The sequence below is a fragment of the Thrips palmi genome, unplaced genomic scaffold (assembly GCF_012932325.1).
Source record: "Thrips palmi isolate BJ-2018 unplaced genomic scaffold, TpBJ-2018v1 HiC_scaffold_10, whole genome shotgun sequence".
Lineage (NCBI taxonomy): Eukaryota > Metazoa > Arthropoda > Insecta > Thysanoptera > Thripidae > Thrips > Thrips palmi.
In genome coordinates, this window is record NW_023144621.1 from 18,921,609 (window position 1) to 18,949,250 (window position 27,642).

Below are 27,642 nucleotides of genomic sequence, written 5' to 3' on the forward strand. Positions count from 1 at the left end.
GGTCCGTTGGTCTAGGGGTATGATTCTCGCTTAGGGTGCGAGAGGTCCCGGGTTCAAATCCCGGACGGACCCTCTTTTTTTTCAGCGTTCGTGCATGCACTAAACGTGACTGCAACATCACGTGTCCTATTGCGGCGCCACCAAGTTTTTGAAGGCCGTTGGACAGAAAACGGTTGGCAACCTTAATTCCTTCCAGTACCTGCCTAAGGCAGGTAAGGTGACTTAAGTACCTAAGTCTACACTTAAAAAAGCAAGACAATTGTGTACGCGCGCGGATGGGCATTAGCGTGTCGGTGCGAGATCAACAATCCAACCAATCCTGGCAGCAATAGCTGTATGGAATAATCCAAAGAATGGTGCGCACAAAAAAGCCTCACGCAGGTTGAAACAATCAAAGTGACTCATGCCTGGCCACGCTAAGGCCACGTCGGCGGCTGTCACAGGTGCCGGATGGGTTGCCTACGGACGCGGGGACGGCGGAGAGGCCGGCCGGGACGTAGCGCGCCCCGCAGGCAGCGCCCCGCAGGCAGGCCACCCAACGAACGCGGAGGAGCTTGTGCTGGCCGGCCTCGCGCAGCGCGGGGCACCAAGACTCTGCCCAAGGCTCTGCCCCTGCTCCACCCGCTACACTGGTAAACGAAACTGCGCAGCAGTGTCGGTGCGTGGGCGTGTGGCTGGCTGCGTTCGGAATCCGTTCGGGCAGCTGCACTGCGGGCCCAGCCGGCCCAGCGCGGCGCGGCGCGGCGCACAGCCTCCATGACGGAGCGCTTTTCGCCAAACAGGTACCGTACGCCCCGCCCGCCAGTCTGCCGGCCAGTCTGCCGGCCCCGCGGTTCGAGTAAACTGGTAAACAGCGGCCGGGAGAATTTTCCGCTAATTAGAAAGGGCGGTATCGCAACGCGGCAGCGCGGCATCGCGGCGGCATCGCGGAGGTGGCGGCCGCGGACACGCGGCGTGTCGGCGTGTCGGCGTGCCGCGTCGCGGCCCACCGCTGCACCTGCAGCTCCGCGCTCCGCGGCGCGGTCCGGGCACGGCTCTCGCCGCTCTGTCTCGCTCGCGCTCGTGGGGCGTCCCCCATGGGTGCGAGGGAGACAGAGCGACGAGCGGAACAGCCTGCTGCTGCGGTTTCGGCTGTTCACCGTCTCGACGACTTCGGCTTCGCCAAAGACTCTGCCTGTTCAGACTTACGTATTGCCCCCTCAGCAGCCGTCCCGTCCGCGCCGTGGCGGTTTAAATCGCCGACGAAGCTCGCCGGCCATCGCCGCGGGGCCCGAAACTACTTCGGATGATACTGAAAAGAAAGGGGGAGGCACTGTAAGCTTGAACCTCAAATCGAGGGTTGCCAAAAAGAAAGCAAACCGTGGCTGACACACCTCACTTGAACGTTGCATGATAATTACTAATTTTTTGGCTCTGTGGGGAGGTGTCTTCTCTGCAGAAAGTACCCACGATGTGAGAAGGGTTGCCATCCTCAGCCTCAGCCTGCCTGCGGGGCAACTTGTCAAGAGCATTGCCCGGTGGGACGAGAGTGGCAACCCTTTCCACACGGACGTAATCGTGGGAAGTTTTTTCCTACTTACGTGGCCAGCCACACTAACGGTAGCCATCAGCGGCAGATGGCAAACGAACATCTTTCCGCCGCACACGTGCATGAACTGGGAGACTGGCCGAGGCAGCCGAGCCGATGGCCGTGCTGTCCTCAACGCGAATGCCTCGCTTCAACCGCCACCGTCATGCTGGCCCTTGCCGTTTCGGCAGGACTCCCTCCTTCCCTGCGTCGGGTTCTCCTGTTAGCTGTTTCTCAGGTCCGATTAGAATTCCTTATCCTATTGGGTTCGAGTTTCTGCACATTTTAAAAATTTAAAGACAAATTTACATAGCCACTTCCGGGAAGGTTGGGGGCTTTTTTCGACTGAGTGTGCAAATAATATCCTGAATCCTGATTGACCGTGGCTAGGGCACCGTGGGGCTCGGGACTCGGCCGGGCGGGCCGTGGGTGCTCCCGCGCACGTCGCACACCGCGCGCACCTCGCGCACCGCGCGCGTGCCCCCTCCCTCCGCCCGCCCTCCGGGCCCACTAGGCCCTTCCCTCCGGGTGCCCCTCCGCCGCCCTTGTGTCGCGGAGCTTAGGAGAGAGGGCCGCCGTCGGCCCCGGCCATTCTGTCCACCGCGCCCGCCGAGGGAAGTGCTGAGTACAGCTGGAGAGCCGCCCGCCGCGCCCCGCCCGCCCCGCCACGAGCGCCGCCACGACGAGGCGCACATTCGTCGCCGACCACCGACCGGAGCCCCGCGCACCGCGCACCGCACCGCGCACCGCGCCCCGGCCGTTAGAACTGCGACTCGACAAGATTCGAGGTTAGTCGGCCCTGCGCAGCTTGGCACTGCTTGCCACAGCTTGGCACTGCTTGGAGTGCCCTGGGCCCGCCGCCACGACCCGCCACGCCGGCCGCCAGCCTCTAGGGCCTCGCCGCCGCGCAGTGCGCACCGTGCAGTCTGGTGCATTCTTTGAGGGCGCCCGGGGCCCCGCCTCGCGTCGAAGCGCGCCCAGCGCCCAGCCCGCGTGGACGCCGCCAGGCCGCCAGTCCGCCCCAGTGCGCGTGTGTGAGTGCGGCCACCTGTTGGATTCGTTCTTCCCGCCCAGCGAGAGAAGGTAATGCACTTCGTTCCGTTAGGGCAGTGCAGCAGTGACAGTGCGCTCGCGGCACCGCACGCACGGGGCGACCGTTTGAAACACTCCGTGATCAAACTTTAGCGACCTTGGTGGCATAAAACGGAAGGGTGCGTGACGGCCTGACGGGTGCCCGTCGGCAGGCTACGGTGATGCTGCACTGCGCTGCGCCGCTGTGCCTGCGCTCTACCGGCAATGTCCAGATCGCGCAGATCAGAGTCACGCGACGAGCCGCGCGTCCGTGCCGGCCGACGGCCACTGTCCGTGCGGTGCTCGTCGTGGACGCCCCCATCCTGCAGCAGGTGAGGCCCGCCGGAGGCCGAGGCCAAGGCCGGCCAAGGCCGTGGCGGACCGGCGGGAACCCTCCCTGGCCCTGCGCAGCGCGCTCAGAAAACGGGCTGCCAACATTTTGACTCTGGGTGAATAGCGCGCTCTAATTTTAGGACACTGCAAATTTTTGCAAGTTCCAAAAAGGGCGCGCGGGAGGTTGCGATGACTGCCGCAGTGCTGCAGCCACAGGCGTCTGGAGAACGTCAAAAATGTCGAAATTTGACAGCCCGGACAGCGAGCTGTTGCGCCACCTGTAACGGACTAAACAGTCCAGGGACCACGCATTCAGCGTTCTATAAGTTTCGATGACGCCCGGCGTTCCGAGCAAGGTGCTGAAGCGACAGTGTGCCTACTGTCCGTACACCAGCGCTCGGATGCCCGGCCCCACCCGGCCCCACCCGGCCCCCGCCCCACCCGGCCCCACCCGCCCCACCCCGCCCCACCCAGGGCCGAGGGGCCGCCGCCACCCCCGCCTCGCATTGTGGCAATGCCGGGCAATGCGACGCTGGCAGCCACGCAAAAACGTGGACTGTCCTACGGAACGGTTAAACCCGCCGGCTGCCTGTAAGGGGACTGTCATGCGCCACGTTGGCAAAGTTTCGAGACCCCCGGCCCGAGGAAGGTGCGAAGGACATTTTTGCCTACTTACAGTAAAGGGTGGGAGGGCTTCATCCGTCCACCTGCCCCCCCCCTCACCCCTACGGCCCCCCGCGCCTGGGGTCGCCCCACCGCGTAACTGCTTGGGCCAGGGGAATTCCCGGGGCCCCCGAAAACGTGGTGTCCTAGGGAAAGGTTTCCGCCCCGGGCGTTTTTCCCGGGTCGCCCAAAACCCCCCATTGGGGGGGTGATTTCCCATTGGCGCGAGGCTTCTTTTCCGCCTGCCACGGCCCCCTCCCCCTTTTTGGCCGCTGCCGAGGCCCGGGGCAAACGGTAACTCGGGCCCAAAAAGGGAAACCCGGGCGGGCCAATCAGGTCCTCCGCTTCCCGCGGACGAAAGGTGAGCAGGGCCCGAGGAGTTTCCGCGACTGGGCCGCGTTCGAACGCTCCGAGGCCCGGCAAGAACGGAAATGTAAAGAAAATAAGGCAAACGGGCAGGGCCAATTGATGCCTCCTTGCTTCCAAAAGTCCCCAGGAGTCCCGCGGTTGAATCCATTAAAAGCTAGGGGGTACCTGGTGGATGTGAAAATCAAAGCGCATTACTAGGGGATATTTATGCCAGATATTCATTAGCCCCCGTTAGCTTAGTTCGTACCGGGGAGGTCCGAACCTAGCGCTTATTTGTGATAAATCCCCTACCCTTTTTTCGTAGTGTCAGAGATAGTTGTTGTCGTCCCATACAGACAAACGACATGAAAAGAGCACCATGCCGTGCCTCATTTCAAACACTGGCGCTCATTTTATTTTCGCGTGAAGTGTCCCAAGCGTTCGGACCTCGTTACAGTGCGGCGAGGAGCTTTCCCGTCGTCGCGGCCTCGGCCTGCTGCCTCCAATCCGATCTCCTCCAAAACCGACCGTCGCCTGATTTTTGTTCCAAACTCACTGTCGTGTCGCCGCGACTTGCGAGCTGCTTCGCGCGGCGGATGGCGGATCGTGCGAAGGCAAGGACGATTTGGAACATCCTGCCACCAGGACGCCGTGCCGCACGTGCGTCTCGCCCTTGCCCTCCAGCTCCAGGACGCCAGGACCGCCCGGACGTCGCAGGTCGTGACTGCCGCGCCGAGTTCCTTTTTCGGGGATTCGCCAGGAATCTAAACGCCGCGCCAGCCATTGCTTTCATTACGAGCTGCAACGTGACAGCGACGCCGGCGAGCGCATTTTTTTCGGGCGTAGAAAAAACTAATAACTTGGCGGGAAAAAAGGGTAAATGCCGTGTGCTGAGCAGCACTTGGATGCTCGGACGACGCCTTTTTGTGACGCATTGATACAATTTGCATGGGAAGTGGCGTTGCATAGCTTTGTCGAAGCGCACGCAGGCGTCGTCGGGCTCGGGCGGCTCGGGCGGCTTGGGCTCGTCGCCGGCACGCCCGCCCTCCTCAGATGCGGTCCGGCCGGCGCAGGGGGCACACCGCGCACGGCACACCGCGAGTGAACCCACCTTGTGCGAACAGTGGCGAGGGAGATAGCTGTGCGTTTCGATCTACGATTCTTGGACGAGTTGGAAACTGGTGCAGGTGCATGTGTAGGTGAGTGCACCGTTCCCTGTCGCTCCGGGTGACCGCACTCGGTCTGGCGCTGCCTTGCGTCACCCGGGCCTCTGGCGGCATCGCGAGGGTTGTGCCACCGCGAGAGGCGTCCGCCACCCCCGCGACGCCCCGCCCCGCCCCGCCCCGCCCCGCCCCGGCCGCGCATTTCTCGCCAGGCATGCACCCCGTCACACAGCTTTCTCCCGCGGCGCAGCGCGCCCCCGAGCTCCGCCCGCCGGGGTGGCGCTGGGGTGAAAGCCCGCCCGACCCAACCAAAAAGAAATTTAAAATTTAAAATTAGAAAAAACAAAAAACAATTGCATGTGTGTCGTGTAAGTGGGCCGATCCGAGTGTCGGGTGTTACATTTGTAGTCCCGAACGTGATCGAACCATCAACGCCCCACCGCACCGACTGATACGGTCAAAGTGGCCCTACCCTTTCGACCGCACGAGTGGTGGAGCGGTGGGGCGGTGCGCTGTTCGCGGACTTCCCCGCCCCGCGTTTCCTCGTGGCCGATGCGGTTGCCTACATAACGTGCGTGACACGTGACCAGCAGACAGACACTTCTCGTTTGGCTTGATGGTGGTGCACTAGATGTCTGAACTGCCAACTGGCCACCTTAGTGCGGGCAGCCAGGTCGGACCCATTCCTTCTAGACATTGTCGGTAACTGTTCTTCCGGCGCGGCTTCGCGTCCGCCGCGTCGTGCTTTGTGGGCCACGATTGTCACGGCCAGGGCCAGGGCCAGGGCCGGACGGCTGGACGTCGGCGTGCCGCGTCACCGGCCGCCTTACGCCCTCCGGGGACTCCTCCGCGCCGCGGCCACTGGATGCTGCAGTGTTCACGGCGGGAGTCTACGTGTGTGCCAGCGCGTGCGCGCGCCTACAGGTGTGGACGAGAGGAGGCCGCTGCCGCCGTGCTTGTCGCCGTGCTTGTCGCCGACCCGCGGGCCTAGTGGGCCGCAGCCGCAGCCGCGGAGCAAGCAGTGCCGCCGTCGTGCTGCGTCGTGCTGCGCCGTGCGCCCCGGGCCACGCCGCGGGCGGTGAGGGGCCGAGCCGGGCCCGGCCGGTCTTTTTGTGCCATATGTTGGTCGCCATTGTGGCGTGTGGCGCTCTCGCTCTGGCCGTGCCGTGCCGTGCCGTGCCGCCGTGCTGCCGTCGCGGTGCCCAGCTTGTGGCCCGGTCCGCCGGCGCGGCATACTTGTTGCCGGGGGCGCCGGGGGCCGGTAGGGTACCGTAGGGCGCCGTCGCGAAGATGACCGTGACTCGTTGTCGCGGCGACGACGGGGCGGGCAGGACCGCGATGGCGGCCCGGAGGACGAGATGGGCGGAGATGGGCCGGCAGTGGCAGTGGCGTAGCGCGCGTAGCTCCGCGGGGGGAGTTTCGCCAGAAAGTGTGGACTGCTCGGACTGCTGTCGCCGCCGCTGGAGGGCCACGGAGGACCCTTTCACAGGGCCGCTGCAGCGGCATGCTCTCTCAGCGACGGCCAAGTAGAACAGGTGCCATCCGCGATTTGGCAGTGGGGGTACGCCGGCAAGCCTCCAGCACGCGGACGCCCTGGCCGCGCGACCCGCGCCGCGCCAGTCAGCGCCATGACCACCGTGACTTGCACGCGGAGGCCGAAGAAAGTCCCCGTTAAGCCACGCGAGCCGCGCAAGCCGGCGGCAAATGGCGCGGCTAGCGGAGAGCGGAGTTAAAAGACGGCTGTATTTTTCATACGCGACGCGCATTGACGCGAGGATATGGCGATGATAGGGAAAGGAGAAAAAGACAAAAAGACGAAAGCAGAGGACGGCTTTCTCGACGTCGACTAGGCGCAGGCACCGTCGTCTGGCGACAAATCGCCTTCTGCGGGGCGGTTGATTTCCTCGGCACCTCGGGCTTCGAGCATTCCCCCCTCCCCTCCCCCTTTTAAAACTGCGTGCTAAATGTGCGCAATTATGCATAAATCGCTCAAACTGCACGTGTGTATGCATGAGCGAAATCGTTCAAAACAGCAGAAAAAGACCATTAGAGTGTAGTGTACAGCCTCCTGCCCGAACGAAGCGCACGTCACATTTAACCAGATCGTTCCATGAATCCTTTAATAACTCAGATGTTTTTTTTTTCAGCGTAGCGCACAGCCGCCATGGCGCCTAACGTGACCAGCACGACGACCATGTTCCTGGCGGAGGCCGCGGTGTGCCCGACGGCCGCCCTCAAGCAGCGCCACTTGCCCAGCATGTCGAGCATGGCGGCGCCGCGGCCGTCCATGGCACCCGTCAGCCAGACCGTCGGCCAGACCGTCGGCCAGATCGTCGCGCAGCCCGCCACGGCGCCCATGTCGCCCACCGCCACGGCGCCCATGTCGCCCACCGCCACGGCCACGCCCACCGCCATGCTGCTGCGCGACAGGGCCAAGCCCGACCCGTACGCCTGGAAGATCGTCTGGAGGAACGTGCTCGCCTTCGTGTACCTGCACTACGCCGCCGTCCGCGGCGTGTACCTCATCCTCACCGGCCAGCTGCACTTCTACACCTACTTGTGGAGTGAGTACGGTGGCGGCACGCCGCGCGCACGCGGCACCGGCGGCAGTGGCGGCCAAGCACGCTGATAAGGGCGAACGGGCCGCGTGGGCCACGCCGCGGCCGCGGAACAGTCGCGCGTTCCCCTCAAATCGTTTCTTTATTCTCACGGTCGAGCTTGGTCGCTTCCTGCCTTTCTTATCCGAAATTGTGTGTGACTTGTGTGTGCTCTCTGACCTGCGTGTCTCTGCCCGCAGCCGTGCTCCTCATCGGCCTGAGTGCCGAGGGCATCACCGCCGGCGCACACCGCCTCTGGGCGCACCGCGCCTACAAGGCCAAGTGGCAGCTCCGGACGCTGCTCATGCTGTGCCAGACCCTCGCCTTCCAGGTCAGTGGCGTAGCCGCGCAGCGACAGCGAGTGAACAGGAAGGGAGGGGAGGGGGCCGCCCTTCCCTTCCAGCTCTTCCAATACAAGGGCCCGGTCGATAGGATGGCCAAGGGTCTGCACGACGTCTGCCGCGTCATCTAGGAGCCCTCAGCAGTGAAAGCGCTGCGGCCGTGTCGGGGACGCGTCGGGGACGTGTCGGACGGGGAGTGGAGGGGGTCGCATGGCGGCCGCAGCCTAAGGCCGCAGCCGGGGGCAACAACGCAGGGCGCGAGGAACGGCACCTGCTTTACGGGCGGCAGGTCCAGCTGGCCCAGCTGGCTGATTTCGAACACAGCTTTCCTCGCTGTCTCTCTCGCACTCGTGGGGCGCGCAGCGAGCGCGCAGGGGGTGCGAGAGAGGCGGAGTGACGAAGCACTGTTCGGAATCGCTCGGCGATTTAAGGAGCGTTATTGACTTGCTGTTTCATTGCAGAATCACATTTACGAGTGGGTGCGCGACCACCGCGTGCACCACAAGTTCACGGACACGGACGCGGACCCGCACAACGCGAGCCGCGGCTTCTTCTTCTCGCACATGGGGTGGCTCATGGTGCGCAAGCACCCCGACGTGCGCACCAAGGGCGCCGGCGTGGACCTCAGCGACCTGGAGCGCGACCCCATCGTCATGTTCCAGAAGAAGTACGTCGTGTTCCTGCCCTGCCTGCCCTCGCACCTCCGTGCACTGTCTCTGATTTTTCGTCCGTTTCCGCCGCAGGTTTTACCTGGTGCTGATGCCCCTGATCGCCTTCGTGATGCCCGCCATGGTGCCCGCCAAGCTGTGGGGCGAGAGCGGCTGGACGGCGTGGTACGCGTGCTCCATGGCGCGCTACACCCTGGCCCTGCACGGCACCTGGCTCGTCAACTCCGCGGCGCACATCTGGGGCATGCGGCCCGTCGACAAGTAAGCCGTGCTGCCCTCCACCGAGGCATCTACGTACCGAGGCTGTACCTGTCCTGACGCCCACCTCTCTGACCGCAGGTCCATCTCCCCCACCGAGAACGTGTTCGTGGCGCACGTCGCCTTCGGCGAGGGCTGGCACAACTACCACCACGTCTTCCCCTGGGACTACAAGGCGGCCGAGCTGGGCAACTACAAGGGCAACTTCACCACGGCCTTCATCGACTTCTTCGCGCGCCTCGGCTGGGCGTACGACCTCAAGACCGTGTCCAAGGAGATGGTGGAGAAGCGCGTGCGCAGGACGGGCGACGGCTCGCACCCGTACGCCCAGCAGGCGCACCGCGACGACGGCCACCATCACCACCACCACCACCACGACCACGGCGAGGAGGTGTGGGGCTGGGGCGACCGGGACATGTCGCAGGACGACATCCTCAGCGCCACCATCATCAACAAGGCGGATTAGACCGGCGTCGGCCGCGTAGTCTGTAGTGTACCCGCCGCGTTAGACTCGACGGGGTAGCTCGACGGGGTGGTCGGGTAGAGGCCGCCCCTCTCCGTCCAAGCTGGAGGTGATGACCGGCAAAATGTTTCCTCCATCCTCCCTAGCTCACTGGCCCGGCCGGGCCTCGCCGCACCCCTACGCCCTCCGACGGACCCAAAGTCCTTACTCAGGTTTTCGTGGATATTAAACCGGATGTATTTATTTGTGGACCCTTGGGCTTACTAGGTGCCGCCGGACGCGGGAATCCCTCGACGTTCCAAACCGGTGGGAGCCCGTCAGAGTTTGACGTCGCCGGTTTGAATTGGATAGGCTACGGAAAGCGAGGGGATCTTAAATTTGCCGGTTCGTACAAAATGATCTTAGCACGACAGTTATTAAGTCGTTTACAAGTTCCTTTCTCATTTTTGTCTGTTTCTGATTGGCATCGGATGCAGACGCTTGTTTTTTTTTATAAGCTCGAGATCACTCATTCGAGGGAGTAAGCGACGTAGCGTTTACGTGAAATGACGATAAGTGTTAGAATGAGCCTATTATTTATTTTATTTTATGTGATTTAGCGTAAATGGAAGGTGGGAGGCTCAGAGAGGCAGCCCGTAATCAAAATGATATTTATATGAAGAACTTTCATTCCAACTCTGCAAGTTGTGATTGTGTTCCGTGCGGTGAATCGTCAAGTTGAGCTCGCCTGAAATGTTTGTTGGTTGTTTAGTAAAGATTCCAAAGCGTTTTTATTGTCTTTGTGTTGTTTTTCTGTTTTGCTTTCCTCTGCCCGAAAACACCGCAGGTTAGTTTCTCGTTGCTCGCCCACGCTTATCAGCAGCACATTAGCCCAACCCCTGAGGCAAGACTGTGCGTTAATAATTGTGTGTAGCGGAAAGGTTAGGCGAAGAAGGAGAAGAAGAAGAAGGTACACTGCTCTGCTTGCTCTATGCGATTTATTGAGCGCTAATATACAAGATAATAAGATAGTGCTGAGATCGGGGACTGTATTTCTGTAGGACACCATTCCAGTGAGCACGATGTGGACCCCCACTAACATTCAAAACAGCACCCGTTGCAGTAAAACCTATGTATAATTTAATTTCTGTTCTAGGTCTAAGTATTACTAGGGTTATTAGGGATATAGCAGTAAGTTGTTTTCATACGCTAGACTAGCTTCTCGTAATTTTTTTCTTTTACTGAGAATAATCATTAATTCTATAATTTTAGGCACCATCACTTTCTAATATAGGTTTAAATGTCTCGGGCCCCGGTGTAATTGGGATGACAGATTAATACTAATTCTACTTTAGGGAGATTAAGCACTAATATGCCCAGGTTAAAATGTAAGTTTTACAGCCTGATATCACCAGTCGTTGTGCTACTTGAGTCGTTTATTATTGCGATTTCAAAAATATATATATATTTCATTTCACGAAACCTGAATCGGGAATTTATACCTTTGTTACAAACAGTAGACACAGGCAGGACAATCCTTTGGGCGACCTCATCCGAGAAACGTCATTGGTAGTAGATGGGAGTTGAACCTGGGCCGTGGCGTTGAAGCGGTAGACTAGAAGCTCTCTCTGCCCCTAAGGCACTGCCCCTTGCCCTAGCATTTGGCACTGCCGAGTCGGGAGCCTCTCATTGCCATCAGTAGGGCAGCGCCGCCCACCACTGTTGACCAGCTCCAGCTGAAACAAACAAATTGTGTTTAGATTGTAAAGGAACAGAAAACAAATTAGAAGAAGGACTTCAGGGCCAAGAGTGTTTACCTGTTCGCCAGGTAAGTAGAACTGTCCAGATTGGAAATCTTGCTGGGCATCTGAAACAAAATACCACAGTAATTCATGGGTCTTCTCGTCAAACATGGTACGGATGGGCAAAAAATAGAGCCGAAATTACCTGAATGTCGCCGACCACGCGGGACGAGAAGGAGGGAGTCATCGGAGACACCTTGGAGGCCATGTGAGCCATGCGGGTGAGAACGGCGTCCAGGGCGACCCTCACGTTGTCCAGGACGGTACCGTCCACGGACTTGGCTGCCTTGGGCATCATGTGCAGGGCGGCCAGGCCTAGGTCGCGAGCATCACGACGGCGGGCGACGGCCAGGTCTCGGCGGGCCTGTTTCTCAGGGGCTCGTCGGTCGACAGAACGGGCTTCCTGCCTCACTTCGGCGCGTCGTTCCAGGGATCGCACGTCGCGCCTCTCATCGGCACGTCGTTCCAGGGATCGCACGTCACGCCTCTCCTCAGCACGTCGTTCCAGGGATCGCACGTCACGCCTCTCCTCAGCACGTCGTTCCAGGGATCGCACGTCACGCCTCCTCAGCGCGTCGTTCCAGGGATCGCACGTCACGCCTCTCCTCAGCACGTCGTTCCAGGGATCGCTCACACGCTCACTCAGGCACGTCGTTCCAGGGATCGAACATCACGCCTCTCATCAGCACGTCGTTCCAGGGATCGAACATCACGCCTCTCCTCAGCACGTCGTTCCAGTGATCGAACATCACGCCTCTCATCAGCACGTCGTTCCAGGGATCGAACATCACGCCTCTCATCAGCACGTCGTTGCATGGATCGCACGTCACGCCTCTCTTCAGCACGTCTTTCCAGAGATCGCACGTCACGCCTCTCTCAGCACGCTTCCAGGATCGCATCACGCTCCTCAGCACGTCGTTCCAGGATCGCACGTCACGCCTCTCTCAGCACGTCGTTCCAGGATCGCACGTCACGCCTCTCTTCAGCACGTCGTTCCATGGATCGCACGTCACGCCTCTCCTCAGTGCGTCGTTCCAGGGATCGCACGTCACGCCTCTCCTCAGCACGTCGTTCCAATGATCGAACATCACGCCTCTCATTAGCACGTCGTTCCATGGATCGCACGTCACGCCTCTCCTCAGCGCGTCGTTCCAGAGATCGCACGTCACGCCTCTCTTCGGCACGTCGTTCAAGGGATCGCACGTCACGCCTCTCTTCGGCACGTCGTTCCAGAGATCGCACGTCACGCCTCTCAGCGCGTCGTTCCAGAGATCGAACGTCACGCCTCTCTTCGGCACGTCGTTCCAGGGATCGCACGTCACGCCTCTCTTCGGCACGTCGTTCCAGGGACCGCACGTCACGCCTCTCCTCAGCACGTCGTTCCAGTGACCGAACGTCACCCCTCTCCTCAGCGCGTCGTGCCAGGGATCGCACATCGCGCCTCTCTTCAGCGCGCCTGTCTGCACGTCGTTCGAGAGAGCGTCGCTCTTCAGCCCGCCGCTCAGAGGCCCGCACTTCTTCTGCGCGTCGTAGGGATCGTCCACTTCGCCTCTCGTCGCTGTCCCGCGTTTCGGACCGCCTGTCCGCGGACCGAACTTGGCGTCGCAGCATGTTGTTGGTCTGTCTGTCCGCTCTTTCCAGAGATCTTGTGTCACTGCGGCGGAGAGACCGGCCCTCGCGCCTCTCATCGTCCACACGCCTCTCGGCGCGTCTGTCAAGGGACCGGCTGTCTCGTCGAAGCTGCCGGGGTTCTTCGCTTCGCCTGTCCATTCTTCGGGCGTCCCGCGCCTCTTCTTGTCGGCGGAGGGATCGCACCTCGCGCCTCTCTACGTCGACTCGCCTCTCAGCCCGCCGTTCGACGCGCTGCACCTCCCGGTTGTCGCGACGAAGTTCGTCACGCCTCTCAGCCCGTCGCTCCAGGGATCGCACCTCTCGACGAAGGCGGGCGTCTCTCCTGTCGGCGGCTCCGTCGGCTCTGCGCGCTGCCCGTCGCTCAACGCTGACTTCCTCTCGGAGTGATCGGTTCTCGTCGACGGCTCGTCGCTCGGCGCGTCGCTCCAGGGACCGTTCGTCGCGACTGAGTTGGCGGTCGGCGCCAGATCGTCGTTCGCTGCGCAGGGATCGGCCTTCAGATCGGCGGTCAAGGCTTCGGCGCTCCGCACTGCGTCTCTCGTCAGCTCGTCGTTCAATGCTGCGTCGTTCCACTCGGCGTTCCTCATCAGCGCTGCGTCGCACATCAGCACGTCGCTCCTCCGATCGTCGCTCTTCGGATCGTCGCACGTCAGCACGTCGCTCTTCGGTTCGTCGCACGTCAGCACGTCGCTCATCAGCCCGTCGGACGTCGGCACGTCGCTCTTCAGCTCGTACGTCAGCACGGCGTTCATCAGTGCGGCGAACATCGGCGCGTCGCTCGTCAGCTCGGCGAACATCGGCACGTCGCTCGTCAGCTCGGCGAACATCGGCACGTCGCTCGTCAGCTCGGCGAACATCGGCGCGTCGCTCGTCAGCACGGCGAACATCGGCACGTCGCTCGTCAGCACGGCGAACATCGGCGCGTCGCTCGTCAGCACGGCGAACATCGGCGCGTCGCCCGTCAGCACGGCGAACATCGGCGCGTCGCTCGTCAGCTCGGCGGACATCGGCGCGTCGCTCGTCAGCTCGGCGAACATCGGCGCGTCGCTCGTCAGCTCGGCGGACATCGGCGCGTCGCTCGTCAGCTCGGCGAACATCGGCGCGTCGCTCGTCAGCTCGGCGAACATCGGCACGTCGCTCGACACTGCGCCGCTCCGCGTCGACCCGTCGCTCAACGCTGCGTCGTACGTCAGCTCCGCTGTCAACGCGTCGTCCGTAGAAGTTGGAGGGCTGCGCGTCTTGCGCTGCCTCCGGTACCAAGTCGTTGTTCCAAAAACTGCACAAGTGGCAAAGTTCATTAAGGCGCGACTCACACAATCCCGTGACAGCATTATCGGCGACGTTCACTTACCTTTCCTTGTCGAATGTGTCCGTTGGGTTCGCCAGGTCGTTGCCAGGGGGTCCGCCAAAGAGCCCCGCCGCGTCTCCCCAGACCGCGGCCGGGGCGCCCACCCACAAGTAGAGCAGCAACGCGGACAGGATGCGCAGCCGGGGCCGCTTCATCGTGACTGTGGGCCAAGACACAGTTTGGAAACAAGCACATTGCTGTCTCTTTCGCACTCGTGGGCTGCCACGTTTAGGTACGAGAGAGACAGAGCGACGAAACGTTGTGCGGAGCCAGTCCACTGTAAGTCTCACCTGCAGGTGCCAGTGCTGAGTCTGGAAGGACGCGGCGCTGGAGTTGTAGAGAGTGGCTCGGGGGACCGCTGCAGGCGGGCTAGGTGGCGTCGGGGGCCGGCGCTGCTTCAGAGAACTGGGGGCGCACTGTGGCGTCGCTCTGCAGAGCCAAGGCTTTTATAGGCAGCGCTGGGGGTGGCCGAGCTCGCGACGCCATTGGCTGCCTCCCCGAACGCCGCCCGCCCGCCCCGCCCCCTCCTGGCCCGGAGAAGCAGCTGCGCCCCTACTGCGCGTCCCTGGGCTGGGCTGGGCCGCCGAGACGCGCCCACGGAGGACTGCCTTCTGCTTCAGCGGCGTCCTGGCCGGGCCAAGCGCGTCGGCGCGTCGCACCGAGCGCCTGACGAACCCCGGGTAGGCAACCCGCTGCGCGCCGGTGCGCCGCTGGAGCAGATGTTGCCTACCCAGCCAGGCGCTCAGCCAGACAATCCTGCTGCAGCCGGTGAGAAAGTGTTCTGGCCGCCGTGGCTGTGGTCCGCTTGCTGCCAATGTCTGCTCGCACATGCCTGCCTGTGCAAACGCCATGATCTTCCCCGTCGACGGCGTGCATGCGTAGCAACAAATGAGACGAGCGCGTGAAAACCGTAGTCTGGTTTTCGGCGTGGTTGTTGGCGAGGCGCGTGACGTCGGCGGCAGGCAGAGGCTCGGGTGGAGGCGAGGAGGGCGGTCGGCGCTCCGGGCCAATCCCACGCCCCAGTGGCTTCGAAACGCGTCCTCCGCGCCGTGACCCCCAGACCCCGCGAACCCCGCGCCGAGGAGCTCCCTTATCAGTGCCGCCGCAGACCGCCGGCTCCGGCACCACGGCCGCGCTGGGCACGGCGACGGAGTCGCGAGGCGCAGACGACGCGGCGCGATGCCGAGTTGCCACCCCAGGACCCGGGGTGTGGGCGTCCCCGTCGACGACGACCTTGCCGCCAATGCGCCAACCCTCCGGTTGCGTCCCCGGCGCGCAGGCAGGAAGACAGAGACAGAGAGAGGCAGTGCGCCGCAGAGGGCGCCCCATGGGGCGGCCCGGCCGGCGGGTACCAGGTGCACGCGACGCTCGGCGACGCCCCTGGCGGCCCTTCGCATCCCATTTCCACGCCCAATCGGATTTGGCTCGCGGTCTGGCCTGGCCTGGCCTAGCCGCCCGGCTGGCAGCTGCGCCACCGTGCGCCTCAGTCACTCGACGCAACGCGACGCCCATCAGGCCCACGCCGCGTCGGCAGCGAGTGCCACTGGAGGGAAAGATTCAGTTTCGAACCAAAGTGGCTGACTCCCACGTCCCCCCTATTTGCTGTGACGTCGCATGACGTCAGCAGCGGTCCCCCGAAATCGGCGGGCCGCGGGGCCGCGGCGCGGAGACGGCGCGCGGTACCAGTATCGCAGTATCGCGCAGTGAAGCGACTAATGGAATGTGAAATTGTTTGTCACTTGGTTAGACGCGCCCGCAGTGGCTGGCGTCACCGTCCGGAGGCTCACTTTCCCCTCCCTCTCGTAACTTTTGAAGTCATTAAATAATTTGGATTTCCACTTAAACCCTTTCTCTCCCATGTGAAGGTATTGAAACACAGTTATAAAGTGTATTGCTATTTAATGCTTCAAAGTATTAAAAATAGTACAAACCTATGGCTAAAAGCATATATTACTTGTACAATAATAAACAGTCATGTGTGGAGGTACAAAAGCTGTAAGGAACATAATAGAGCAGCACAGCTGCCTGTATTTGTGACCATCGCGCTTCCAGCCGGTACTACATGAATGACAAAGCGAGGTGAAGTCCCAGTTGAATCTTCTATGTCTCCTTCAAATTTTATAATTACACAGTGAAGATTGCAATTAAAATTATTTAGAAATTATTACCTAAACAACAAAGTTTTCATTAATTACGTATTTAATCTTTTAGGCTAAAGCTGCCGTACAGCTGTAAAAATTAATTTTAAAGTCAAAATTAAAAAAAAGACACAGACTCACTACTGGTGGTCAGTATAAACATTCGAGCATATGAGAAGAGGAGACAATTTTTCCAAATGGGATTTTGAAAATTAATGAAACAAACATGCCTGGTGATTATGACAACCATACTACTAATAATAATGAGAATACTGCTTGTAAGAGGTAACCTATCAGTTGAAGCACTAAAATAATAAGCAACGTAATGGCAATTATCTATCACACAAGGCTTTGGAAAACATATTAATAATAATAAAATGTGTATAACTTTAACTTAAAACAAAAGATGAAAAGAACTTAACATTGCAATGTTGGGGAATTTTGGGATGGATAGGTACGACTAGAGTAGAAATGAACTGGATGATGAAAACTAGAACAGATTGCCCTGCAGAGGTAACTGAAAAGCAAAAATGATAACACAGAAAAAAGCAGCATGAGCAAACTGTTTCAAAGGGTCAAACCTTCACTTCAGTCTTCCACCAGTCTGTTTCATTTACATAAAATCGCTCAAGGAAATTACTTATAAATAAATTCACATCACACAACCAGATCATACCTTAATTCAATGGTAAAAAAAAGCCATTTTGTTTAAAAGGGCTACCACAAAATATTTCAAAAAGCCCTTACATAAATGAGTTTAGGTATGGCAGTGCTGAAAATTAATCTCATTCAAATACAATACAAAATTAGATTGCTATCGCTAATTGGTGCACTCGTCACTCTCATTCTTAAAATTTCAATTCCTTAGTTGGGTAAAAAGAAATTACTTCACATACTTGGTGTGTCTACTACTACGAGTCCAACAATACAAAATCAGATCTTATGTTGGTCATGCTAAATCATGAGTAATAGACACACCATGTATTTGTCAAAAATTTTTAAATGCAATCTCAACAAATACTGTACAGGGACTTTGAGAACTTAATTACTTCCTGATGCGACCAGCAACATTGTTGAGGGTGATCAATGGTGTGAGTCTGTCACTGAATCTGTGATAGTTCCTCTCCAGCTCTCGCTGGTAGTCTCGTTGATCAGCTCCAATTAAAGTCTTGTTCTTGCGCAAAGCATCAGCACACTTCTTAGAGAAGTCCTTAAAGCACAGTCTTAGTTTATTTTGGAATTTGGTTGGGGCCTTCTGTCCATCCACCAAGTCGGAGAGGAAAACCAAAGCAACCTGGAACAAATAAAAAAGACGATTTTAGTACAGCTACAAATCCATTCATCCGACTAGAAAATATATAAAGAGCATTGTCCTTTATTATCAGTTCCTGAACAATAAAATAGTGTTCTACAGCTAAATAATTCAAAAGGGACTGAAGACACGTTGTTGCTGGACGCTCACCTCCATGGGGCCCTGGTTGACGGTGGTGCCGATGCAGCCCTGCAGCACCATCTGCAAGATCTTTGGGTCCGGTGGCTCCTGGTAGATAGACTGCGCCAGCTCGGCCGTCTTCTTCTGGATGTCCTCGATGGCCACCTCGATGGGGGTCAGCTCCACCACCTTGCGGCTCACCACCTGGATCCTGGTCTTGACGTAGGGGAAGTGGTTGGTGGTGGTGAGGATAGTCTTGCGCTTGTACTGCTCGTGCAGCTCGCCGTGCGCGCGGCCCGTGGACGTGAAGGGCGTCGCGTACACGAACCGCTTGATGTTGAAGTTCCTGTCGAAGTAGGTCTGCCGGTGGCGCAGCTCGTAGGCCTCGAAGTAGGGCTCCACGTAGGTGATCTGGATGTACGCCTTGTCCGGGTCCAGGGTGCTCGTGTCCACGGCGTTCGAGTCCTTGATGACATGCACGTTCTCAGCGCCGTACCGCTCGGCGTAGAAGTTCTCCAAGCGGCTGAAGATCTCGGGCAGCTTGGTCAGGGTGGGCTCCTTGTAGATGAACTCCTCGCCGTTGAGGTCGCCCAGCTTGGAGCCGTAGAAGCCGACGCGGAAGTACGTCCCGAAGACGCGCTTGCCCTGCAGCTGCTCGACGCGCGTGAAGGCCTCGTGCAGCTTGGCGTGGATGGCGGCCAGCCGCTTGTAGTCCCGGTTGGCCTCGGCCATGGGGATCAGGATGCTGTACACGTCGTTGACGGCCTCGTACATGCCGGCCAGGTTGAAGGAGCTGGCCGCGTGCTCGAGCAGGCCGACCAGGCCGATCTCCGTGAAGTCCTTGCCCAGGCAGATGCCCTCCTCCTCGGGGCTGACCACGTCGTCGGACACCGCGCTCTCCTCCAGGGCGTTGGGCGTGACGCGCTCCAGCGCCACGGCGCCCAGCGGCAGGTGCGGCCGCTCCTCCAGCATGTGCAGGTACTCGGCGACCAGGGCGGCGGAGTGCACCAGGCACATGCCGGCCTCCGTGTGGTTGTTGCGCTCCATGTGCTTCTGCGCCATGTTGGCCAGCCAGGTGAGGCGCAGGTCCGGGGAGTTCTGGTAGCCCTTGGCGATGCGGTACATGAGGTCCAGCAGCATCTCGGGGTCCTCCTGGAACTCCTTCATCTTGACCGTGTCCGACAGGATCATGTGCAGGTTGAACACCAGGTCCTTGACCTGCTCCGGGAACGTCGTTTCCTGCAGCTCCGTGTCACCGCTGGCGTACACCAGGATGGTCTTGAGGGAGCGGCGCAGCGACTCCTCGCTGAAGGTGCGGCTCGTTCCGACCAGCGAGCTCAGCGACATGGTGACTTGCATCTTGACGCGGGCGAAGTTGTTGCCGATCTCAAAGTTCTGCCGCATGAGGAGGTACAGCGAGGCGGACGCCTGGGAGCGCACGGCGGCGCGGTTCGAGCTGCAGTGGCGCAGCAGCTGCAGGCACAGGTCGGCGCACTGCTCCGTCTCCTCGTCGAACAGCAAGTTGGGGAACTTGAAGACGAGCGCCCTCTGCGTGGCGAACATGTGCCTCAGCACGGTGGAGCTCTGGTTGCGGGCCAGCGCGTGCAGCAGCACCTTGAGCACGGCGCCGAGCAGCGGCTGCAGCGCGTCGGAGCGCGACGCCACCGCCACCATCTGCTCCAGGGTGTCCAGGATGATGAGGCTCACCTCGGTGGCCAGGTTGCTCTCCAGGTGCGCGTCGGCCTCCACGTCCACCGCCGGCCGGTCGCTGGGCTCCAGGCTGGGCCGGTACGCCATCTGCTCCTTGCGCCAGCGCAGACGGTCAGCCCCCGCCACTCCCGGCCCCGGGCTCTGCCCCGCCCCCGAGGGGGACCCGCCGGCCACGGCAGCGCCGGCCACCTTGTGGCGCAGCATCATCTCGTTCCTGGCCGAGCTCTGCCCCAGGATCATGTCCTCCAGCTTGGACTTGGCGTCCGTGGTCTTGGCTAGGGTCTGCGGCGCGCACCGTTTGAGTAGCTCCCGCTTGCCGCGGTACTCGAACGTGTAGCTGCCGACAAACAGCGTCTCGAGCAGTTGGTGGAAGCGCTGGGGCGGCAACTCGGCCCACCACTGCTTCAGCAGGGTCTTGTTCATGTTCTTGAGCACCCAGAGGAAGCACACCAGCAGGTGGCGCGTGGTGTCCGCCGTGAGGCTGCTCTTCCTGGGCTGGGCGTACGGGTCGTAGGACTCGACGCTGGTGGTGTTGGCGCGTAGCCCGAACATGGACGTGCCCGCGATGGCCATGGCCACGGACTGGTTGATGCCGGGCTGGGGCTCGGGACCGTCCTCCAGCGCGGGGGACATGAGGGAGCGCCCACGCTCGCGCCATCCGTGCAGCTGGTGCAGGTTGTCCATGACGATGGTGAGCAGCGGCAGGTACAGGGCGGCGACGCGCGCGCGGCACTCGGCGTCCTCGTAGCGGGGGTCGCCGTCGTGGCCCGTCAGCAGGTTGCGCACCATGTTGACGGCCTTGGCGTGCAGCGCGGCGTGCGGCAGCGTCAGCACGGCGGCCAAGTCGCCCAGCACCAGCCCGATGAGGAAGTGCTGCTGCCGGAACTCGAGGGACAGCTCGGAGAAGCTGGTGCGGTCGCCGCCCACGAGCGTCGACACGAAGGACGACTGGCTGTTGGACGAGGTGACGGAGGGCGTGGGCGAGCAGGGCGCCGAGGAGGGCGTGAAGGGCGTGCCGAAGGGCAGGTTGAGCGGCACCAGGTGCTCGTGGCTGCAGACGATGCGCAGGAAGTCCACCTTCAGACCGATCAGTCCCACGGCGTCGGGCAGCGACGAGATCTTGGCCGACATCTGCTTGTAGTAGGTCTTGATGAGCGACAGCACGTAGCCGCGGTCCATGACGGAGAGCAGGTCGAACAGGAAGAAGGCCAGGCTGGCGTTCATGCTCTGCGCCAGGCGCGGGTCCTTGCTGCAGCGTGAGATGATGTCCGAGGTGAGCGTGGACACGAGGGTCGTCACGTCGTCAGTGAACTGCTCCGAGAGGCGGCCCTGCGCGCGCCGCGGCGCGTCTAGCCCGTCTGTAGCGGCCAGGTGCTCCACCATGCTCTTCACCATGAGCTCGAGCAGGAACCAGGCGTTGGCCATGGCCAACTCGCGTGCCGCGCCGCTGGACACGACCCACTGCAAGGCCAGCTCCTCGTGCACCAGCCTCACCACGTTGGCGACGTTGGGCACCACGGCGGGGCCGCCGGCCGCCGTCCGCATGCTGGCGGTGCGGTCCAGGCCGCGGCCAGCGGCGACGCCGCCGCCGGGGGTGGCCATCGGGGACATGACGCCAGGCACCAGCGGTTCGTCCTCCACGAGTCCGTGCAGGTTGGGGTTGCTGGTGGAGCGCAGCGGGGTGGGCACCATGTCCGGCACGGCGGGGGGCAAGCCGCTGCCCTCGGCGGGGTGCGGCAGCGCACACTGGTAAGTGATGTAGGCCGTGAGCAGACTGTGCCGGCCGTGCTGGTCTCGCTGGCCCTCGCCCAGGCCCTCGGGCAGCGCGGTGATGCTCTTCACCAGGCTGGCCAGCGCCTCGAACGTAGTCTGGCCGATGTTCATCAGCTGGCCGCCCACCACTGGGGGTCGCACCAAAAGCAGCACCAGCTTGTCCAGGATGACGGGCAGGAACTTGACCAGCGGCTCGGATTTGGCGTGTGTCAGCTCCAGGATGCTCGTCTTGAGCGCGGACTCCATGTTGGCCTCGCCGATGCGGGGAGGGATGGAGCCGTCCTCCAGCGCGGCGCACAAGCCCAAGAACTTGTCCAGGTACTTGTCCTGCGTGTGCACGGACGACAGGGCGTCCAGCACCACCACGAAGATGCCCTTGTGGTTGTCCACCCACTTGGTGCCGGGCAGCAACACGTCGGGAGGGATGTACGAGTAGTTGGGCGGCGGGTGCTCCATCATGACGGGCAGGCAGAACTCGCCCGTCTGCAGGCGGCCGTCGCGGAACACGGGCAGCCACGTGTACCCCACCGGCGTCTCCACCGTCGTCTTCTCCTCCTTGCGCTGGCAGCTGATGTGGTAGAAGGTGAAGAGCAGGTGGTGCTGGTCGCCCAGGTTGGCCGGCAGCTTCATCTTGAACTCGTCGTAGAAGTCCGGGCACTTGCTGTGGTAGCTGACGGTGGTGTAGGCCTCGGTGGCGAACTCGGGGCACGACGACTTGCCGAAGATGACGGGCATGGCGTTGTGCTCCTCCTCGCCGCACATGAGCTGCATCTTGACGGCGATGTTGCGCGCCGAGCCCGTCCGCCCAGCGAAGTTGAGCTCCTTGGGGCTGACGTACAGCAGGTTGCGGTACGAGTAGTGCGGGATGAACATCTCCCTGGGGGGGAACTCGAGGATCTCCTTGGTGGCGCGGCCCTTCTCGTCGGGGTACGGGTTGATCCTGGCCAGCTCGGGGGTCAGGCAGTAGGGCACCTCGTCGGGGCACGGCGAGATGTCCAGCTTCAGCGTGCCAGGGATGCACTTCCTCTTATGCATGGTGCAAGGGCGTTTCAGGTCCACCAAAAATTTGTACAAGTCTTCATCTCTTAGACGGTCTTGCTCTTGCTTGAAGAAACTAGAAACAGTCAGTGTTACCGGACGAAATGTGTCCAAGCCAGAGCCGAAGTCCTCAGGAGACCAGCTGCGTCTCTTTTCAGAACCACTGCGCCTTTCTAGGGAACCACGACGAGTCAAAGTACCCATGTCAGAAGCTCGTTTCTTCAGTTGTTCCAAGCTGGTTTGGCTGTGCTTGCGATCGAGGCTGTTTGATGCACTTCCTTCCTTGTCACTGCCAGAATCTCTGTCAAGGCTGTTGACCCCAGTAATAATATTCATCACATAAATAGCAGTCCAAGCAAACGGCATGCGGTATTTGCCAAGTCTTTCACAAGCAGCAACAGCATTAGCCTTCACCTTCTCTCTATTTTTGTCATCTTTCATGTAAGGTTCAGCACATTCATTGATATCACCCTGCAGAACCTTTTCAAGTTTTATGACAAGAAAGAGATCAGGAGATGGATATGTTATGTCAAAAATACACGACCTACTTAAAGTGCTGCTGTCACTGTAAGGAATATGAGAGGTTAACATTCTCTTTAATCCTTCTTGATTCATGTCAAAATAAAAGTTTTCTGAGATTTTCTTCTTTTCTTTACAATCATAGAGAGCAATCGATGCAAATATCGGTTCTACTTCGAGATCTAACTTGAGCTGCAGACATTTCACTTGAATACGGTGACCCATATGTTCTGTTGGGATGTCAGCTGAAATTCTTCGCTCAATCATATCTTCTTCATCTTGTTGTGGATACAATGAGAAAACAGCATCTTGTCTGCCCTCTTGTCGGCGTGACTCATTGAGTTTATCAATTGTTTCAGGTGCAGTCCTCTCCAGAAGACCCGCAATGACAGGGTCACTAACAGAGTTTTGTAAATCAAAGCTAGCCCAGCTTCCACGGGGTGTGTCAGCAGATGTGACAGACAAACGTCCGCTGGCAATAGATTGGGTATCAAGAGGTGGACCATTATTAGCAGGGGCAGTTTCACCATCTACTTCAAATTCTTGATGAGGAATATTTTGGAGAGTTGTAAGACGTTCTTCTGATCTATCTTGTGAAAACGCACTACTCGAATGGTGACGGTATCGGTAGTCCACAACAATCCAATCACGGGTGTAACTCTCTACACAATCCCGGACTTGAGGCGAAAGTTCAGAGATAGGTTCCTCTGGAAGAACTGGGGCTTCTGTGCGAATCTTGCGAGGTATAACACCAACCTAAAATATATAATGTAGTTAGCAAACAATCATCCTACAGTTTGAATGTTCTGATGTTATCAATACATTTATAGAAAACAAACCTCAATATCATTGACTGGAAAGTCAAGCATTGCCCGTAAAGGGTCGCGGTCAATGAGAAGTTGATGTTGCTGTATGAAATCTTCATAGTCGAGGGGATCCACAACATCGCCCAGGGATACTGTGGAAGACAGCCCCGATGGATTGCTTGCTGTCTTTGAAGCATCTCTTGAGTATGAAGTCGCTGCAATTTGACGTCTGACATCTGAAGCATGTTGCTTAGTTAATTTTTGAGCAAATGCTCGCTGAACAGACCCCATTTTTCCCTCGGTGGTCAGGCAGGTGTTCTAGTATCGAATTATCATATCTGTAAAACAAACATTCATTAACAGATAACGATAAAGTAATTGAAAGCATCAGGTTACTCGGAAATTTCCGTTCCTTTTCTTGACAGGCGGAAAATTTAGATCTAAAAATCTGTTAACAACTAAAAGTTGATAGGATCATGCAACCGTGATCCAGAAAAGATATTGCACAAATTAGGTCGTTATTACTATCTCAGACAAGTTGGTCGATGGCATGCTCAACCATACAAGTATGTTCAACAATACGTCACTTACTTTCTCTGTAAATGAATTACTATTCCAAGAAGTACTGTCAGCCTGAACCATTGATAGACGCTCCTAGGTCCCAGGATGTAAGCAAACAACAAGAACAACAACAGCAAGTGAATGAGTCACCGTTCTGCACATTTCTAAAAGGCTCTGATAGGTACAGCCAACGTACTAAAAATATTATCGGCCTCAATGCACCGGATTTAAAGCAACCGTTTGTGCCATCGTTCAAGCGTTTTATCGTAGAAAAATCAAAAATTTGATCCCGGCTCATGGTTTGCTCTTTCAAGTTGAAATATGTTTTTCAATTTTTTTAAACTCAAAATGGAAGCGGTACGTCCGAAACAACAAAAGCAACGTGACACCACTATGAGAAATTTATATGAGGAGTGATTTCTTTGGTTAGCAGACGAGCCCGTCAACATTAAATTTAGCCTTCACCGTGTTTTTGGCAAATTAATTTGTTCAAATTCAGTACGTGACGGTTGGAATAAGCTGTGATACATTCTGCCATTGAAGTGAACCTTCGTGCTTCGACGGACAAGCAGCGTCAGTGAATTAAAATGCAGGTCAGTGTCACTGAAGCATGCAGTCTGCTCAGATTGCCTTATATGGTCAGGTTGTTGGCTCGGTTGTCTACCTTTGTCGGTACAGACTGACTTGTTTGCCAGATAAAATTCAAAATTTATTGGCTGTGTTCGTCTCTTCCAGAAAATCTTTTATTAATTTTACACCCGGTTTTTCTGGGCATCCCAACCAATCTCAACCCAGTCCCTGTGCTATTGCAGTTCATTGTATGATTGTACTTTATGCTTCTGTGAAAGACTTTCAAAGACTTCTTTTATTTGTAGTGTTTAACATATTTTCCATTATAGTTATGCACCGGGCCTAATTCTCTTATCCTCTGTGCAGGACCCCAATGAAGACACAGAATGGAATGACATCCTCCGATCGAAAGGAATCTTACCTCAGAAAGAGAAAGAAGTGACAGAAGATGACATTGTTAATTTGGTTGAACAAACTGTCAAAGCAAAACTGGGCAATGGTGAGAAAGACTTTCCTAACACAAGGATAATCTTATCTTCTTGTTTTATGTATAGGGTATTTATTATAAATTAATTACAGGTGAGAAGGCAATTGAAGACCGCGATTTGGATGAACTAGATGAGCTTGAAGATGAAGAAGATGATGCTGTCTTGGAAGAGTACCGTCGGAAGCGTATTGCTGAGATAAAAGCTCTTGCTCAAAGATCGAAGTTTGGAGCAGTACGGGAAATCAGTGCAGTTGATTATGTTTCTGAGGTGAACAGCGCAGGTGAAGGTATATGGGTGGTTTTGCATCTCTATAAACAAGGGTAAGTCAACCAGACTTCTCAATTTAATATTGGCTTGGTAAAATGTGGTAAGTACATTTTATTAACTGAATATCTCCCATTTTCAGTATTCCATTATGCGCCCTTCTCAACCAACACCTTGCAGAACTTGCAGCAAAATTCCCTGCAACTAAATTCTTAAAAAGCATCTCTACAACATGCATCCCGAATTATCCTGACAAGAACTTGCCAACCATGTTCATCTACCATGAAGGAGAGATGAAGCAACAGCTTGTTGGTCCCATTGCTTTCCGAGGGATGGGCATAACTGTTGAAGGTATGAATGCATTATGTGTATTTCATGTCTTAGAACTTGACCTATATACTTCAATCTAATATGATGTGTGATTTTATTGTTTTAGAATTGGAGTGGATGCTGGGTCAGACAGGTGCTGTCGATTCAAATATATCTGAAGATCCTAAACCAAAGGTGCGTGATGTTATGTTCCAATCCCTTCAATCACAGAAAGATGAATGCAATGACTGGTGATACCAGTGGATTTTGGAACTATTATTTTGATCAAAGATGCATGTATTATATGACAAAACATTCACTGGGCTTCCAACCCAATCATGTCTATTTTCTATCATATTTTTTCTAACATTAGTATTTATATAACATAATATTATGATAAATTATTGTTTTTCATATTGTTATCTCAATTCTTAGAGATCTTTATGAACTTGACTTGTTTTTATATTTTTAGCTCACACAGTATTGTTAAAGGTGACACTCCTGAGTCTCATTGTCAGCTCAACTTTTGTTAAAGTCTGTGTTCTCTTGAAACAAAAATAATCGCAGCTGCTCGGCTTTTCAGCATAGCAACTTGAAAAGTGTTCCTAAAAATATATGTTTGATTCATGCAATAAATTTGCAAAGACTGTTTTGCAACCAATGCATATTTTTCAAATGTCTTTAATCCAACTAAGATCAAAGCTTTGCCTACCTTTTTGTGTTTTGTACTGTACTGTCTGAGGGAGGATAATGGTCAATGAAAGCATATAAACCAGTTTGTTATAAATTATATTTCTAACTATGTTCTGTAGTCTTTCACATATTTCCACAATTCGAATTTTTTGAATAATTAGAAAGCTAATAGGTAAAAACACTCTCTACAGAATGTCGCTGGACAGTCAGCATGAGAAACAACTTCAAAATGCAGTGCAGGGTCAAATTACACCATCTAGGAATATTCATAAAAGTTAGTGTAACTTTTTTCATTAGGGTATTGTGTTCTAAAATGCTGCGGGAAACTTTCGTAACTTGGGAAGATTAAAATCCTCTATGGTACACTCACTGAGTCATAAAATTGTTTTTTTTTTTAAACAAATTTTTAAAATAATTAGACTTTTTGAACAAAATTAACAGGTCTCATAAATTAATAATGCCTACGTATAGTGTTGGTATAACAGTATTTATATAGTTCTAAAAAAAATTCTAGAGGGTGAAAAGTTTTTCTTTGGACAGTGACTACAAGAACTTACTTTTCCTGACTCTTTTCGAACGATGAACACTTCCGGTTTGATATGAACAAATATTCACAATGAGAAGGCGGGAAGCGACACTGTTGCCAAAAAGTCTTAAGTACTATAATACATCTTCTGAATGGCAGTGTGCTCTCGTTATCTTTGGCTCAAAGCACATGGAATGCAAATTCTTAAAGCATGACTGGTCAACTGACTCTACCGATCGTTTTCTCGCCACACGGTGATTGCAATGGGCCCCCGGATCTTCCGAAACAGGTCTATGACGTCCGCTGTGGGCATGCCTTCGACGCTCTCATCGTTAACCTGAGGAACAGACGAAATTATATAATGGCCACTTGCAAGAGGAATTCGGTGAGAGAAACACAATCAAGCAAGTCCATACCATAATAATGCGGTCACCCGTCTTTAAGCGTCCGTTTTTCGCCGCTACGCTGTCATTGTAGATGGCGCTGATGACGGAATCATCCCCCTGACTTTGCAGGCTGAAGCCAAGCCGGGAATTCCAGCCCCGATTCAGCTCCACCGTGAAAACCTGTGAAGCAAGACGG

The 27,642-nt window shown here is 56.8% G+C and overlaps 5 protein-coding genes and 1 non-coding gene across 8 annotated transcripts in view; 3 read left to right on the forward strand and 3 right to left on the reverse strand.

The window, feature by feature from the left end:
- Trnap-agg lies at positions 1 to 72 on the forward strand. The gene has a single exon. It is a non-coding gene; the product is annotated as a tRNA-Pro (tRNA).
- Positions 73 to 2,268: 2,196 nt separating this feature from the next.
- LOC117654351 (acyl-CoA Delta(11) desaturase-like) lies at positions 2,269 to 10,250 on the forward strand. 3 transcript variants are annotated; one of them, XM_034400942.1, is made up of 6 exons: positions 2,269 to 2,355; positions 7,293 to 7,709; positions 7,943 to 8,073; positions 8,545 to 8,750; positions 8,827 to 9,012; positions 9,091 to 10,250. In XM_034400942.1, the coding sequence occupies exons 2-6, from the start codon at positions 7,310 to 7,312 to the stop codon at positions 9,473 to 9,475; spliced, it is 1,308 nt and encodes a 435-aa protein (XP_034256833.1). In that variant the 5' UTR covers positions 2,269 to 2,355; positions 7,293 to 7,309; the 3' UTR covers positions 9,476 to 10,250. The 3 variants fall into 3 exon arrangements, with proteins under 3 accessions (XP_034256833.1, XP_034256832.1, XP_034256831.1); XM_034400941.1 differs by lacking the exon at positions 2,269 to 2,355 and adding an exon at positions 2,528 to 2,650; XM_034400940.1 differs by lacking the exon at positions 2,269 to 2,355 and adding an exon at positions 5,043 to 5,181.
- Positions 10,251 to 12,186: 1,936 nt separating this feature from the next.
- Positions 12,187 to 14,679, reverse strand: LOC117645852 (trichohyalin-like). Its single transcript, XM_034386337.1, has 3 exons — positions 14,524 to 14,679; positions 14,237 to 14,393; positions 12,187 to 14,161 (listed from the first exon to the last, which is right to left on the reverse strand). Exons 2-3 carry the CDS (start codon positions 14,386 to 14,388, stop codon positions 12,187 to 12,189), a joined length of 2,127 nt encoding a protein of 708 aa, XP_034242228.1. The 5' UTR covers positions 14,389 to 14,393; positions 14,524 to 14,679.
- Positions 14,680 to 16,115: 1,436 nt separating this feature from the next.
- On the reverse strand, positions 16,116 to 24,376 carry LOC117649407 (dedicator of cytokinesis protein 7). Its single transcript, XM_034392183.1, has 4 exons — positions 24,241 to 24,376; positions 23,683 to 23,987; positions 17,834 to 23,599; positions 16,116 to 17,665 (listed from the first exon to the last, which is right to left on the reverse strand). The coding sequence occupies exons 2-4, from the start codon at positions 23,938 to 23,940 to the stop codon at positions 17,417 to 17,419; spliced, it is 6,273 nt and encodes a 2,090-aa protein (XP_034248074.1). The 5' UTR covers positions 23,941 to 23,987; positions 24,241 to 24,376; the 3' UTR covers positions 16,116 to 17,416.
- A 221-nt stretch (positions 24,377 to 24,597) lies between these two features.
- On the forward strand, positions 24,598 to 26,508 carry LOC117652632 (viral IAP-associated factor homolog). The gene is made up of 5 exons (XM_034397703.1): positions 24,598 to 24,803; positions 25,147 to 25,279; positions 25,360 to 25,588; positions 25,675 to 25,883; positions 25,969 to 26,508. The coding sequence occupies exons 1-5, from the start codon at positions 24,798 to 24,800 to the stop codon at positions 26,094 to 26,096; spliced, it is 705 nt and encodes a 234-aa protein (XP_034253594.1). The 5' UTR covers positions 24,598 to 24,797; the 3' UTR covers positions 26,097 to 26,508.
- Positions 26,509 to 26,613: 105 nt separating this feature from the next.
- Positions 26,614 to 27,642, reverse strand: part of LOC117652626 — a 38,210-nt gene continuing 37,181 nt past the window's right edge. Inside the window, exons 11-12 of the mRNA XM_034397688.1 lie at positions 27,477 to 27,626; positions 26,614 to 27,397 (exon numbers count right to left, since the gene is read on the reverse strand). Coding sequence (XP_034253579.1) covers positions 27,290 to 27,397; positions 27,477 to 27,626 — 258 coding nt within the window. The 3' untranslated portion in view covers positions 26,614 to 27,289. The remainder of the gene's footprint in view (positions 27,398 to 27,476; positions 27,627 to 27,642) is intronic.